A 17193-nucleotide genomic window follows, 5' to 3' on the forward strand; every position below is an offset into this window, starting at 1 on the left:
AATTACCTAAATTAAGTTCTGTGATTAATTCCATTACACACATGTTCAATATTTAGCATTGTCTAAAAAATACACTAACGTGCCAAAAGTATGTCAACTTTTCTTTTTTCCCTATATATTTCATTGAAAACAAGACTCATATTTAAAAGGGTTTTTGTTGTTATTTTTTGTCTAATTTGGAAAAACTTTTATTGATTAAAGAAGATTCAATTTGCACTTTTGACATACATTGAAATGGTTTTTTTTGACAACTTGTTTGTAAAATTTGATATTTCAAACACAACACGAAGATATTTTTTAAGTGCTCTACTATATATCCTTTGCAATATGCGAGCTGAAAAATCTTACTTTGGATTGTGAATATCAAATCTTAAGAACTGAAGGTTGCAAAAATATTTAAATATGATGCCAAAAAGCTAGAGGAATACTAAATTTCTCAATCCAAGTCTTTTTGAAATCGGTCAAGGAGTTATTTTTTAACGATTCTTTGAAAAATGTTGGTTTTCAATGAAATATATAGTAAAAAGAAAAAAAATTGACATACTTTTGGCACCTGAGTGTAAATAAATCGGCAAAACGAAAATTAACTTTTAAGGATGAATGCAGATATATACTAGTATGCAACTTAGGAATGTAGAAACATTGATTTTAATCCTTACCGGGTTTCCATAAATATTTTTTATAAAATAACCAAAACCGTGAGGGAGAAACCCTACTATGGGGCTCCCCCCCCCCCGCGGGAAAGGCTACTATATAGTAGGTTTTCCGGGGGAAAATCTGCTATACAACACCGGCATGAATCACCTAAGAAAGTAGTTTGTAAAGCTCTAAGCATACATGTAGCTCAGCTTTATTGTCGTTAGATTTCTACTTCAGGTGCATTGAATAACCGCCAGTTTATATAATTTAAACTGGTTGGGGAACCAGTATCAGTACTTTGATTGTTCTTGATGCCTGGTTTGATAACTTGATTTTTTTGTGATTTTAAAATAACATATTTTATACTCCCAACTTGTTTTTTACCTCAGCAAGCTTATTGATACTCAAGACAAGCACGTGTGATCAACAGCATAATTGAGGGTTTTTTGGTAACTTTACCCTTAAAAAATACAATTTTATAGTTTAAGGAATGAATTCAATATCTCTTTGTTTTATACGATATAAAATGGTTTGGGTCAGTTTACGTTTTATAAATCGCGAACAGCGTAAACTGTTTCAAACCATTTTATATCGTATAAAACTAATACATATTGAATTCATTGCTTATAATTAAATTTTTTTTTTACTCTTCATTGTAGATAAAAACGGTCATTTGACCTTTCAAATGACGTAAAATTGTACAAAATTCAAACGTAACGTCAGGCGTATTGATACGTTTTTGACGTTAGTCTTACTATGACGTAGGCAACATTCTTAACACGATATAAAATAATTTTTTCGCCAATCAGAAAGTGCGTTACAACCAGAATTAAATTATTATCATGTAACGTTCGTTGAATATGAAGATGCACAGGGGTATCAGCGGGCTGGCGTGTAATGTTTTCCTTAAACCACCCTCCCACTCCGCGGGGGTACTTTTACCCAAGACACATTTTAAACTGTGTTGCAATTTTGACCTGGTGCTGCGAGAAAAATCCCAAAAACCCCAAAATGTCCAATTATAACGATGTGACTTCAAAGATAGTTTTGTTTATCACATTTTAATAGTTCCGTTTTTATTTACTTTAGTCCTATTCTCCGAGTGTATTGGGAACACAAACACAATGTATTTTTAAACTGAGGGTCCCCGAAGCAGCCATACAAAACATTAAAAAAAAATGACAATATTTATTTTCTTCTTCGAATAAACATTATACGGAGATATATACACATGTACAATTATTAAAATAAATACAAAAACATTTAATACATTGTATCAAGTAAGGGGGAAAGCTCTTAATGGAATTTCATTATACTCTCTCTCTCTCTCTCTCTCTCTCTCTCTCTCTCTCTCTCTCTCTCTCTCTCTCTCTCTCTCTGAGAGACAGTCCTAGCTTGTGGGTGCCTTTCTTCCGAGTAAAAGAAACACAGGCCACGTGATGGTCACTCCTTGTTCCAGATATATATCCCTCAAACTGTAAAATAAACGAAATGTCTTTTATTCTCAAAATTAAGACCAGGGGCGATTTAAATTCCTTCAATATCTAATACTTTTTCACAAAATAATAATGCAATATTGATTTGCTGTAAATTTTAAAACGACTATAGCATCGTACAGCCGAATTTTTTCAGACCGGGAGCTACAGTTCTGTAGCTCATTATGATATCATGATATGACAATATCACTATGATATGATAAAAAGATATTAATTCCTTCTGTTCGCATTCGGAAAAATAAAGATTAATCCAATGTTTTCCATTTCTATACTGTTTCACAAAGTTCACAGTTAATTCCGGAACATGGTATTTGATTATTCAATATACTACCGTTTTCAAAGATAGGTTTTATATGTACGTTACATTATATAAAAATTGATACAAAATTTTACTTGTATTTGGATTACTTGGATACTATTAAAATCGACGATATCAACGATTTCTTATGTCTTTGGTATTTCTGTGTCAAAGTTAAAAGCAATTATTCGTCTTCGTACATGTACGCTGCAGGCGTTTTGCCTTAACAAAATCACGCTGTGTTTGAGTTGCAACGGGCAAAGGAATTGATGACTTCTATGCGCATTTGTTGCATTACATACGTGACAAACACTTACTGCTCCTCTATGTCCCTCAGTAGATGAGACTCGGGATTCTGTTTGAGGTAGGACTGCCAGGCTGACCAAGTGGACAGGTAACCAACAACCTCCGCAGCCGTCCATCTGTATTGTATGACGAAATCCGAATTCCTAAATCAAAGGAAATGCGAAACCAATTAAGTTTAGAATTTCTGTTTACCAACAAAGGATGTACTCATTATCATTCTAAGGATTTTATTAACCATAGTAGAAATATTACCATCTATTGAGGGATATGCGATGATCAACATCAATAAGCTAGAATCTTGTAATTAATGTTTTTCCGTTTACCTTGTCCATCCTGGAAACGGAAGACGTACTTCCTGGCACAAGTTGTCAATATGACGTCTCCTGGAGTCCCAGTAGCCATGAAGATCATGTCGGTAAAACTAGGAAACACGGATAGGAAGAATATCAAAGAGCAAACTCCCAATGTTAAATTCTTGTGGAAAAATACATCTTAAACATGCTACAAGTATGTTTTGTGTGTGACACTGAACTGCTAATGGCCGCGCAATTGGACAACGCATGTACCAAATAAATGTCAATTACCATGCTCCACATATAAGAAACGGTGGCGCTTTACTTTTGATTAGATGAGGATGCCATGTCTATGCTTACCCTTTGGATGACTTGATTGCCTTTGTCGTTATCCAGTACACAGTTTCCATACCCATATACAATCAAACTTCCACCCGGTTTCAGGATCCTGCAAATATGTTTCCCCAAGAATTTGGTTTAAATGTGCTGATCTTAAAATTTGTAAGTACGTACGTCTAACATTTAATCATGTAACGGATAATTTTTATTGATTCTTTTGGTTAAATTGTTTTAAACTTCAAGTTTATGCAACAAGAAAATCTTTTGATATACCCTTTGAATTCACTTTTTATTTTAAAAGTACATAAATACCAAGCTTTAATCTGATTGCTTGCTATGCAAAGTTTTCATTTTATTGTCGTTGCATTTGAAATTTAGAATTGTATAACAATGAACGTAATGAGGAGACAAACAAACACTACATTTGACACAGCAGTACCTTTCTACCTCTTTGTAGAAAGGTTCCTGATCAATCCAGTGAATGGCTTGTGCAACTGTCACCAGATCTGTGCTAGCGTCATGCATGAACGCCAGTCGCTCCGCTTCACTGACCTCGAACGACAGGTTAGTCTGCGCATGCGCTTCCCGAGCCATTTTAATCTGAGTTTCACTGACGTCAACTCCGATGACGTGGCGGAAGTGTTCACAGAGTGGGCGGGTGCTCAGTCCAGTTCCACATCCAACGTCCACCGCGGAGTCAAGACTTCCGGTTCCCGTCTTACAGAAGTCTGCGATGAATTGGTACAGACTTGAGGGATATGCTGGTCTATGCTTTTGGTAAAGACGAGAATGCTCCGAACCGACAAACAGCTCCATCTCCCGCGACAATGTGGTGACACACGGGGGTACTGTTTGTTTGAGGATTGAGGTAATACGGTTAACTCTCGCCATCCATGACTGCATTGATATCACAATACCTGCTTAAGAATAACAAACATGGAAATCATTACTGTAGTCAGCAAGGATACAGTAATTCTTTTGTTAGATGATAGTTTCATGGCTGTAGCAATGTGCACATATTGTTTTGAAAAAAATATCTTTTCATAATATTCATATTTATATTCTGTTCATATAGCCCGCATGAATCATCAAAGAAAGCATTTTCTTTTCACAAACTAATGAATTTATTGTAAAGAGTAATAAAAGCTATTGTAAAGAGTAAGTAAATGCAACTAAACTGTCTCAAGTTATTGCTTCCATTACTTTTTGATGATTTTTAATATAAATACACATACTCGTGAAAAAAATTCAGTTGAAATCGATAAAAGGGAATGTGTCCAAGATATCTTCATTGAACAATTATCACTTTTCTCTCATAAAAGTTCACAGGAACAAAAACAAATTTCTTACGGAGATTTATAATGGGAAATGTTTACATCTTTTCCCCATTCGGAAGTACTCAGGATACCTCGCGCAATTTTTCAACGCTACCATCCAGGTTTATTAATGGCTGATGCAATGCAAAATCCCCGTAGATTTTCTATTTTGGGATGTGTATTTAAAGTTGAAGCGGTAGAGGGAGCGTTTCAAAACAGATATTCTGGACATTTTTCATATTAGTGGATGAACGTAGTTTTAGCACAAAGGTATTTATGATTTATCGAAATATCAAGCAAAAAGTGGTGGAAGCAAAAACTCGGGACAGGGTTATAATGTACATCAATACGTTAAATAAAAGATATTACCAATACCTCTTATTTAAAACTTTGTGTCTGATATTATCATGATTATATCGTGCAGTCCATTATAGTTTTCTTCGGTTGCTGAAGGTTTCGACCGATCATTAAAATGGTTATATAGAATTTCAGTCATTTTCTATTGAGTAGGAATCACAGATACTTGGCGATGTACAATATCGTCCGAAAAAATTCGGATGGACGACCTCAACCTCGGTCGTCCATCGGAATTTTTTCAGACCGGGAGTTACAGACCTACAGCTACCCTATTATTATTAATATGCAGAAAGATTTATACCTGTACAGCTATATCTTATACCAGTCCTGGAAAAAATTTAAAGCGGACCGTCTCTACCGTACCCTGTGTGCTACTCTTACTACATGTAGTATACCGTGCATACTCCGATAGCGAGTCAATGTACCTGTGTCTTCGATCAATGAGAGGATAAGTTAGTCGACCTTTGCTTTCTCGATCTCGAACACATTGTTTACATTCGATTCATAACTGGATGTAGTAGCAGTACAATAAAAGTCAAATGGATGAAGGTCTGTTCCGAAAAATTATAGAAACCCAACCCATGTCTGTCTAATTCAGAGCCATATACAAACCGGGAGATGGGCGAATAAGACGGCGTAAACTTGTGCCCTTTGGTTCAACAAAAAATACCGTTTCAATTAATTTTTGTCCTTTATCTTTGTTAATGATTAAAATGCTTTTGCAAAAGCACAATTCCAGTCATTTTAAAAAGAGATGACTAACGTTGTAGTCAGAGTATGAAGCAGAGACTCATAAGAACCAAATAAGATTGTGTATTTTTCTCATGATAAGAAAAATATACCCCTCTCCGTAAATTAAGATATTAAATAGGGGTATATATTTCGGTCATTTAGAAAATAAAGTCAGGTGCCGTTTATTAGAAGAGATTTATACCAGTCTAAATCATTATATTATACTAGATGATAACCCGCGCGAGCAAATGTGAACAAATGTATGACATAATGGAATAATGGGTGCGTTCAGAGTATTTCCAGTGGTACCAATACCTGTTTGCCAATGGTAACAATTGGTGCAATTGGATCCATATGTACTCTGAACGAGTTTTGGCGTACAAATAGTGAGAAATGTACCAATGTTAACAATGGTACCTTTGGTGTACCATTGTTAGCACTGGCTGATTATTTAGCGGAAAATGTCAAACAAAGATGCAATATTTTTGCCTCGTTGATCATTTTGCACCAAAAGGATACATTCAGAAATATAATTTTGTACAGTAAAGTATTTTTTCTTACATTTTTTTCTCCTGCAAGACGTGTGTAGATTTTTAAAAAACATGGCTAGAGTAAGTCATTATAATATGAGATTACTGTACTATCATATACACCCGATGATTTTTATACCGTTTGTCCAGGGACACATTTGAAAGTAAATTCTATGGTTAATGCCAACAACAATCTAAAGGGCCCTACCCCTAATGTTGAAAAAAAACCTGTTGGTGTTTTGTATAAACTCTGTTTGAGAGCTTTCGATGTATATGGCTGATCGGTTTTAGAACATCTATAAAAGAAAGTTTTTTGTAGAGTATATTCTCTTCCTTGAAAAATATTGAGGCCGAGTAGATAGCATACATCATAGGCAAAAAATTGGAGAAAACTTTCAATTTCAAAATGTTGCTTTAGATGACATTCATATTCCAACCAATGTCCCCATTCACCTGCAACTTGCCTACATATACGGAAAGAAATTCTATTCAGTTGTACTGTGGCATGTTACAATGCTTATAAGGAATTGTTCAGCTACAACAAGATTTAAGGTGAAAAAGCCGTGAAATTAATCTGTTGCCTTAAATGCTTACACAATATTCGCCATATTTGTGACGTCATAAAAAAAAAGTTACCATCGCTAACAGAGCTCTAGATCGTCTACAGAAATGTCTACCTATGGTAAATTTTATCGGCAAACATTGGTACCATTGGCATACTAATGGTAAAATTTTTAACAGTGGTAACTTTTGTCTGCCAACGGCAGTACTCTGAACGCACCCAATGTTGAATCATATTTTTTTCCGTATATATTGTGTCCGCATTTTTTCTTCATGCGCGGATCTAGAATGGGGTTAAGGGATCCGCCCCCTCCCTGTAAAATTCAAATTTCTATAAATACCATTATAAAAACAAAAAAATATATACCTCGACCCCCCACCCCCCCCCCCCACAAACTGAAATAATCGTCGGACCAATACTACCCCCACCCCCGGGAAAATTTTCGAAGAAGGGAGGGCATATTGCTTTGCTGCTGTCTGTCGGCCTGTCGGTCGGTCCACCAACATTTTTTCGTTCATTTTCTTCGCAGGTTTAAGGCTCTTGAACGTTCATTGTAGAAAATTCCAGTTATTTGCAGTTTCAGCTCATTTCTTCGCAGAGGATGAACATATTGAAATGAAATTTGGTATACAGATTTATTATGATGATATCTAGGTCAGGTTTGATATTGGGTACGATCGAGCCATTTTCGACAGAGTTATGGCCCTTGGACATAGAAAAATTCCAGTAATTTGCAGTTTCCGCTCATTTTCTTCGCAGAGGATGAACATATTGAAATGAAATTTTGTATACAGGTTTATCATAATATTATCTAGGTCAAGGTTGATAATGGGTACGATCGAGCAATTTTCGACAGGGTTATGGCTCTTGGACGTAGAAGAATTCCAGTTATTTGCAGTTTCCACTCATTTTCTTCACAGAGGGTGCACATATTGAAATGATATTTAGTATAGCCTACAGGTTTACCTGAATAATACCGAGGTCAATTGTATTTTGGGCATGATAGAGCAATTTTCGATAGCGTAATGCCCCTTGGACTTGGCGTAGAAGAATTCCAAATATTTGCAATTTACGTTCATTTTCTTTGTGGAGGTTTCCAAGGGAGGGGGGCATAAATGTTTCACAAACATCTTTTGTTTTAAAATATTCTTTAAAATTGAAATAAAAAACAAACAAAAAGTTTAGCTAGATATTTAGAGAAAGGGATGAAAAATTTAAACTGAATTGAATGATATATATATATATATATATATATATATATATATATATATATATATATATATATATATATATATATATATATATATATATGAACATGTCCTTAATTCTCTTTGTTGTTTGTTTTTTAAAACCAGTGAGTTGGTATTGTCTAAATTTTGTTCTTTAGGTCAAATTTCACTAATATTTTTATCCATGTCCCAAATGTGAAATTCAGATAATAGACCGTTTCGAAAAAAAAAATTGGGAAGGGTACAACCCCCCCCCCCCCCCCATTGAACTTCCCCGTTTGATAACACATTTAATGTATAATTAAAGTTCACTACCAATCAGTCGTGGTATTGTATGCAACTAAAAAACAAAAAGCTAATGTATGCATATTTATTTGCGTTTTTTAAAACCAAAGTTGTCATTTTCAAAGTATCTCGCTCTACACTTTCCGCCGTAGTGTAAATTAGTCATACCGCGTACCTAGGCAAATCGCATCAAATGTTTGCATTTCATTTATTAACTATTTTGTATTAACCAAAAATATCCCATTTAAAACCCCTGTCACACAGCTGCGTTCTCGCGGCGATCCCGCTGCGTCCTTAAAAATTGTAAAACGCCAAGGTAAACGCAGGAGAGTCTCCTACAGCGCCGTAACAACGCAACGGCATCTTCGTCCGTCGCGGTGGGATCGCCGTGAGCATTTAAGAATGCCATGCGACGGCGCGCACTTTAAACATGCACAAAGTACGCGCCGTGGCTCGGCGTTCTAAAAAACACGCCGTAGAAGCGTAGTGAGGTCGCCGTGAAAGCGCCGTAAGATCTCCAACAATTGTATAAATTAAAACTAACCTACCAAGAAGTAAAGAACGTCTTGTGAGCGCAGTCAGCGCGCAGAGCACGCCGTGGACGCGCGGTAAAAACTCCTAGCACGTCATGAGCGCTCGGCAGAGACTCAGCGAGAGCGCAGTTAATCGCCGTGGGAGCTCCGTAAGAACTCGCCGTCAGGACGCCGTGACATCTCCACTTGTAAAATTTTCAAATAAAACTGTATATTTTTTCTGAATTTTCCTTGCGATCCTACGGCGATTCCATAAATTTTACAACGCGGTGAACACGCCGTGGGGACGCAGCTTGGTGTGACAGGGCCTTAAGGTATGAATATCTACCCGCGATGTATGATGAACCCGTCCTACAGTTTTCGCCAAGACGTTTATTAGTCAAACAGCGTTTTTGGTTACCCTGTTCTGGAAAGTTCTATTCTATTCTTTCGCTAGAGGTCGCGCTTCGCTAGCTTCTATCTATCAAACTCAAGAGACGAATTGCCTTATTTCATTTATTCAACATTTGTCAAATCTTAACTTCTATGTGTAATCCAGGTAAGTTCCTAATAAATGTAGTTACTATTTACGTAATCATTCAATATTATTTCATTGCAAGCATATATTTTGATGCAAACGATCCCTGTCTTGGATCCGCCAAAGCGTGTCCACCACCCTTCTCTCATTTTTGCTATTTTGGGCTTGTTTATCGAAAATGAAAGTAGGTTTTTGATTAATTTCACAATAATAACGTATCGGTTAAAATTCAATTATACCTTACGGACATCATCACCCACGTGTTGAAATACCAAAGGTGTAAGCAACTACTCTAGTGCAGGCATTTTGTAGTTTATTTGCAAAATGCCTTAATTTATAAGTATAGATGTATTTAACCTTGTTTATTGCTTTAGCGCTCTTGATCGAGCGTCAGCAACTACGTTAGTCTGTTTCTGGTAAACGCATGCTCGACTTCACGGTCGAGCATTCTGGGAAAATTTTAGATAGACTGTGGCAATCTCTCACCAGAGGGCGTATTACGCTGCGCTACAACACATAAGTGGAGCGAAGCAGGAACGATAACTCCGCGTAGAGATTGAGACTGTGGCAGTAAATAAAATTATAAATACTGCCTGTTTGGGAGGGTAACACCCCCGAGAAAACCATTGTCAACCGACGCGAAGCAGAGGTTGACAATGGATTACAAGGCGTTTTATTATCAACGCAAGATTGGTGGAAGTTTACTTGCTTCGGACACGAAGAACTATATATATATATACACCAATTTCTTAACAAGTTTAATGATTTTAACTTAGATCCGCTGAGAACAGTGAAAATTCATATCATTTAAAGTAGAAAATCTTGGATATGGGATAACCCTTATCTATTCTTGTTTATATAACAAGAAAACCACCTTCTTATCATAGTCTAACGTTTCTCACACTGATCGTTAACCGCCCGCCATGTTGATTGTACTGTGTCTTTGTCTTATATTCTCTGTGTATTCAAGTATGTGACTCCTGGAATATTTATATCACTAGATAATAATAGATTCATTTAAAACGTTCTTTGTCAAATTCTGTATTGTTTTTTCACTTCGGTTGATCGTAGATGCGGAGAGACCAACCTCGTGCAGGAATGGGTGGATCCACGGGGGCGACTCCTGTTACCTGATAAGATCTATGACACAGGACTGGGCAGGCGCCAAAGTAACTAAAGGGGATCCAATTTATCTTTTTAAAAAAATACATATGTAAACTGGTATATTTAGTACATAGAGCGCAGAAGGCAAAATGTGTATATGTAATCCGTTTCATATACTGTCAATTTGAACAATATTAAATTTCATTACCATACGAAGTTATGAGATTGTTTATTTAACCACTAAACTATAACACTATATACATGTATATATAATACAGCCAAGACGTGTCTAACCTTATAGAATATCTCTCAAATAGCGAGGAGGGGATAAATGCATGGGTATAATTGTTAATTTTTGGTAAAGGTACTATGGTAATTTCGTTCATAAAGCATTGTACGTTTTGTCTAACCTCATTTTCAGATGATCTCAGGTACCAAGCATCGTGGAAATTGCGCCATTCAGTAATTTTCATTTCAGGTGGTTTGTGATTTCTTGGGCGCAAAGCTTTTGGCGATTGAAACTTCAACAGAAAATGAATTCATTAAAAACGAACTTTCAACTCTTGGCGTCAACCGTAAGTTTGATCATTAGCCTATGTAGGAACTTTATACATTCAAGATCTGATCGCCAGTGTCTCCGATGATGTGATTCTGACCTCGTCTCTCTAAAAATGAATTGGTTTTCATGTCGTGAGTTTTGACAAACCAGAATTAGAATATATATTTTGTAAAAAAAATTTCATGTTATAGAGAGAAAAAATAAACTGTGGTAGAAAAAGTTGCCTACTAGAAAGTACAAAAACTTACCGCGTGCTGCCCAAATGGGAGAGAAAAAAATGCTGGTTCAATGTCTTCCGGTTTTTTTTCCAGATTCCGGATCTGACAAAGACTTGCACTTGAAATACTGGACATCAGGGACAGACTTCCAGACCCCCGGGACGTGGCTCTGGGGTAAGGACGGTACCCTGGGGTTCAGTAACTGGGCCGGGGGACAACCCGTGACACATCACTGCCTGGCCATCGACCCCCTGAATCAGAATTTTTGGGTAGCAGACGACTGTGAGAAAAGCGCCAAATTCATCTGCGAAATCCAGTGAGTAGAAAGAGGAAATAGTTGGTTGTTATAGATCTGTGGATAAATGAAAATTTCAATAATACTGAATTGCATGAAGGATGATTAAGAATTATTTAATCATGAGATGTAATCCAATGAATAGATTTACCAGAAGAAAAACGCATTGCAATGCAATAGAATTTGGTTGTATTTAATTTTTCAATTTTTGTTTATCTTGTAGCCTAGCCTCTTTCCAAGAATCGACGTTTGGATGAAAACTTTTAAATATTTACGGATGTATTTTTGTGACGAAAAAGTAAATTCTATTTCTCATGTGGATGAAACCAACATTCTTTACTAGAAAATGCATTAGGGTAGGGTTCGTACGTCAAAACATACTTGATAGAAATTTCATAGTTCCGTTTAATCGGAGGACTGAATAAGTGAGTGTAATGGTAGTTCTCTTGTTGGATTTTTCATTATCATTGTATTCAAATTCAAAATTTTAAATTCAATTCAATAAGAAACCATCATTCACTTATCCACGTGTGGTAGCTTTTTTTTTTTTTTTTTTTTTTTTTTTTTTTGTAAAATGTAATTTAGTCAGATAATGCTTTCAATCGCAACTTCTCTGGTCTTTCCAAAAAGCGGAAAAAAAATTCGAACGAGAATTTCGAATGAAATTGTGTGTGCAGACAATGCAACACCTTTTAGAAAAAGGTAAGGGTGCGGAGACTGATCTATGTAGAGAATCCAAAACAAAGACACCTGAATTATGGATGCTACTACACCTTTTTTCTGATTTTTTTTTTTGATTGGAGAATTTCTTAGAAATGTGTTTCATGTCTATTACATACTTATTTTGATTGGTTTAACCATTAGTTTAACACTTTGGTCACGTTTTCGAGATTTGCCTTCTATATCTGCGGTTAAAATAGAATTCAAACATTTTCTCTGCCCCCCCCCCCCCCCCAAAAAAAAAATCAGAAAAAGGAAGGCGTTGTTGTAAATACTTCAGGTTTATGTGACCAGAAACACTTTGCTAGGAAGGTTATGGATTACTTCTACACTACTTGTCCTGTTAGATCGGCATTTGGTTTCTTCTGTGTATCAAAGTACTGAAAGTACTGAAAGCCAGACCTTTAATTTATTGTTGGCAAACAAGTTACAAAATTTCAATTATATTAATTTAGTAGTGATTGATATTTTAACAGAGAAAATATCTATATTTAACAGCAGTTATATTACCAAAACATTCATTACGTAAATATGAACATCTGAACACTTTATGATATTTCAACTGGATAATATTAATTTTTTTTTTAACCGAACATTTTGTACATGTATTTTATACTTCATATACGCTGTATATATTTCTCCAAGTTACCGAGTTTTATCCAATTTTCTTTCGAAAAACCGGCTTAAAAATTAAAACGCTACAGGCTTTTCCATAATGGTGCATGTGTGGATCTGAGAGGTTGATTTTACATGATTTTGACCTAAATCATTTAACCATAATCAATTAATATTTTTAGCTGAACACATCGAATGAAGATGTAAAATTTTATAGTGCACAGTTTTCAATATATGTCAACATCACAACTTGAATTTTCCACCTCTTTACATGTGTCAATTTATTATTAAACTATGAGAGAAGTGACATAAGAATCCCCTTCTTTTAAACAGCAATAACGGAGTATTTCAAACCACAGGGGCCAAGCCCGTTTTAACGTTAATTTCAATGTAACCATAAATAAAGAAAGGGGTCGAACTCTGACCCAGATAAAAAACTACCAGCTCGCTTCAAAAGCCTAGTAAATCAATTATTTTTTATAACACTTGCAATATGCGTGTATTTTTCAGAAAAATAATGTCTAAGATACACTCATGCCGAATTTCAAGTTGATGGGTCTTAAAATAGCGAAGATATACGTCATTATTCTCTCGAATTCGCCAGTTTATTTTTACTAGGACATTTACCGGTCCAGGGCTCACGATGGCATTTTGCCTCTGACAACAGCAGTATTGCAACAAGTCGAGAAACATTCGCACTAATCTTTTAAAATCTCACATCAAATGCACGCTACTTACATCCTTAAATTCCGATAAAATTCCGTAAATACTCTCCAAACTGAACTTTTATTCTGCAGCCACATCAACTTCTGACCAGACCGGCCATTGTGATAGAAAATGTTAAACTCAATTTCATTGGTTAATATTCCTGATGGTCCAATCAGAATCAGTATTTCTCGAAGACGTCAAAATGGCTGGCCCTGTCAGAAGTCAATGTGGCTGCAGAATAAAAGTTCAGTTTGGAGAGTATTTACGGAATTTTATCGGAATTTAAGGATGTAAGTAGCGTGCATTTGATGTGAGATTTTAAAAGATTAGTGCGAATGTTTCTCGACTTGTTGCAATACTGCTGTTGTCAGAGGCAAAATGCCATCGTGAGCCCTGGACCGGTAAATGTCCTAGTAAAAATAAACTGGCGAATTCGAGAGAATAATGACGTATATCTTCGCTATTTTAAGACCCATCAACTTGAAATTCGGCATGAGTGTATCTTAGACATTATTTTTATGAAAAATACACGCATATTGCAAGTGTTGTAAAAAATAATTGATTTATTAGGCTTTTGAAGCGAGCTGGTAGTTTTTTATCTGGGTCAGAGTTCGACCCCTTTCTTTATTTATGGTTACATTGAAATTAATGTAAAAATGGGCTTGGCCCCTGTGTTTCAAACATAGTAAAGTAATTCACATAGTAAAAGTCACCGTGAATATGACTCGGACCCCCTTACCCCACAAAATTGTCCCTCGGAATCCAGTTTTTGGTATCTTGGAAAACTAACTTTCTTATATAATCCGCTCGGCAAGATTGAACGTCTTGTGTTATTTATTATTTAAATGTATATCTCCCTCCCGAGGGCTCTTGATTCGTAAATTTATAAAGAAACATGTATACTGTATTCTTGTGTGCAAATCAGATCACATAAAATGATACAAAATGGCATGCTTTGAAAAACTTCACACGACTCTATATCTCACATCTGATACATCCCTGCGAATGTTATTGTCATTCAAATTTTGGACCACGTGTTTTATTTGACCTTTTCACTTTTGCAGTAAAAATAGTGCCTCGTGTTTATAGTATATTTCATAGAATCAAGGTACTTGTAGTCAAAAATAAAATCTAGATGTTTATTGATTTAAAACTTTATCTTCATTAATTGGTGGGTAAAATGTGTTCTAGAAATGTGACAATACAAAAAAATAGGGTTTTTTTCTGCAGTTGCAACAATTAACATGCTTAGTAGAGATCCCCCTTAGCGTTGATTTTCGATCCGCCCCTGACTTAGTAATAGCATCAATAGTGATAACAGACTATATTATGTTATGCGGACTGTTCTTTGAAAATGGCTCGATATACTAAGTTTTTATGCAAAACAGACACCCATTATTTTTTTTAAAACATGGTATTGCACACAACAAGCATCAAACATGGCTATGGTTTTTATTAAGCAACCGAATGTTTATAAATATTTTCAACTACTCCACACGTGGTTGAACACGAACGACAACTTTGTTCTGAATATCATCGTTTAATTCAAATAACCGATAGATGGTGGAATAAAACATTAATCTTAAAAGATTTTCATGTTTTAACATAAATCAAAGTAGGATATGATTTGAAAAACGACCAGTACTTACGTATTTTGAGAATCTTATCCGAACACATATACTTCCGAAATTTCACAGAAGCTGAACGAGTCTCATTAACTTTCATTCGAGCACCTCTGGATTTATTACTTACTTAGCAACGATAAATAAACATCCCGAACACATTTGCAGCGGTGTGATAGGAGTCGCAAAAGCATGTACCATCAACATCACAAGCGCAATGCTACAACATATATTTATATGGTATTTCATCCCAAGATTGCTGAAAGAGTTCTTGAACATTAGGACACTCCCATATTCCATGAAAAATTGCCTCATCATGTTGTTTACAAAAGTTACATAACCTACTACATTCCTTTCCTATTTTAAATAGATATTTATTAGTTGTTAGAATGTGGTGATTAATTCTAAATTGCAGCCATTGTAATTTGGTACTTTAAGTGATGACAAAAGGTAACTGGTATATGGTTTTCCACTGTCAATCTGACAACATAAAAAATAATCCCCATTTTGATTTATTGAAAGATGTAACATTTTTCATGTTTAGAATATTATACATGATCTTAGATCCTTTTCGAGGTGAGCAAAATAATTTAATGTGGAAAGGTATAAAAGGCATTGGGTTATTATCTTCTTTTGATATTCCATGATAATGTAAACTAGTTAAAATAGATTTCTGTAAACCAAGAAATGTAAGGAAGTTTGACTTGACATCAAACTTACTTTGAAGGTCTTGTAAACTTAAAAAGGACCCATTTTCATCCAGCAAATCATTGATGTAAACAATATTCTTATTAAACCAATCAATAAAGAAAATTGATTTTCCCCCCATTGTAATGTTCTTATTGTACCATATGGGTTGTGTAATAAATTCTTGCCATGTAAGTAATTTCATTCTATCTTGTATATTTTTAAAAGCAATAAATGTATCCTTCCAAAAGGAGTTTCTAACTGAATTAGTTAATATACAGGATATGAAGTCTTCAGTACTATGTCCGTATTAATTGATTTATTTAATAATATATTCCATTTTGAATTATAGACTTTGGATGTAATTATTTATTTCAATCATTTTGAGACCACCATTTGAATATTCTTGTGTAATTTGTTTTCTTTTTATTTTGTCCACCTTAGATTTCCAAAGAAAATTTAACAATTATATTTCATTTAAGTCTTTAATAAATTTACTTGATGGTGTTGGAAGTGAAATAAACAAATGATTCATTTGTGATATGATAAGAGATTTGATCAAAGTAATCCTACCAATAGGAGTTGTATGTCTTTTGTTCCACTGATTGAAAATTTCTTTAATTTTCACTAACTTTTTATCATAATTGAGTTTTGGAATATCTGCTAGATCTACGTCAAATTGGATGCCTAGTAATTTAAATTGTGTTGTCCAATGAAAATTCATTTCATGACATAATTTTTCAGTAGAATATTTTTGCTGCCTATCCAGACTAATTGTGTTTTTGATAAATTAATCTTGAGTCCAGAAATTGTATTAAAATTATTCAATTCACCAATAGTTGTTCTGAGGGATTTTTCTGAGCCACCTAAATTAGTACAGTGTCATCAGCATATTGAGATATCAGATGTTCAGTATCATCTTCAGTTTCACCTTCTAAGGAGTCTCTTTGTTTATCATTAAATGTTTTTATTTCAATGTTTGTTAAAATTTCATTTAGATTATAGTCAGAGGAACAATAGGTATAATTACTATTAAAAATAGCTTTATGGAGTCATAATACAAACTATCTGGACAATGTAGTATAATACATGTAGATCTTGTAAAAATGAAAATCAATTTTCCCCTTGGATATTCTTATTTTTATTGTCATTAGCCCCTTTCTAACAGGATGAATTATAGTCATAACACATGTTGAGCATTGCAATTATCAAAAAGATCCTAAACAATTGTTT

At 34.9% G+C, this 17193-nt stretch overlaps 2 protein-coding genes across 5 annotated transcripts; one reads left to right on the top strand and one right to left on the bottom strand.

The window, feature by feature from the left end:
• Positions 1–1813: 1813 nt before the first annotated feature.
• Positions 1814–5566, bottom strand: LOC128189074 (putative methyltransferase DDB_G0268948). 4 transcript variants are annotated; one of them, XM_052860515.1, is made up of 6 exons: positions 5470–5566; positions 3811–4288; positions 3393–3480; positions 3063–3160; positions 2751–2882; positions 1814–2114 (listed from the first exon to the last, which is right to left on the bottom strand). In XM_052860515.1, exons 2-6 carry the CDS (start codon positions 4272–4274, stop codon positions 2030–2032), a joined length of 867 nt encoding a protein of 288 aa, XP_052716475.1. In that variant the 5' UTR covers positions 4275–4288; positions 5470–5566; the 3' UTR covers positions 1814–2029. The 4 variants fall into 4 exon arrangements, with proteins under 4 accessions (XP_052716475.1, XP_052716476.1, XP_052716473.1 ...); XM_052860516.1 differs by having other exon boundaries at positions 3811–4291; positions 5470–5565; XM_052860513.1 differs by having other exon boundaries at positions 5346–5558.
• Positions 5567–10278: 4712 nt separating this feature from the next.
• LOC128189641 (galactose-specific lectin nattectin-like) lies at positions 10279–11934 on the top strand. Its single transcript, XM_052861323.1, has 5 exons — positions 10279–10401; positions 10504–10601; positions 11015–11111; positions 11407–11629; positions 11832–11934. Exons 1-5 carry the CDS (start codon positions 10356–10358, stop codon positions 11863–11865), a joined length of 498 nt encoding a protein of 165 aa, XP_052717283.1. The 5' UTR covers positions 10279–10355; the 3' UTR covers positions 11866–11934.
• Positions 11935–17193: the final 5259 nt, after the last annotated feature.

The sequence above is a fragment of the Crassostrea angulata genome, chromosome 6 (genome assembly GCF_025612915.1).
Source record: "Crassostrea angulata isolate pt1a10 chromosome 6, ASM2561291v2, whole genome shotgun sequence".
In the NCBI taxonomy this organism is placed as follows: Eukaryota; Metazoa; Mollusca; class Bivalvia; order Ostreida; family Ostreidae; genus Magallana; species Magallana angulata.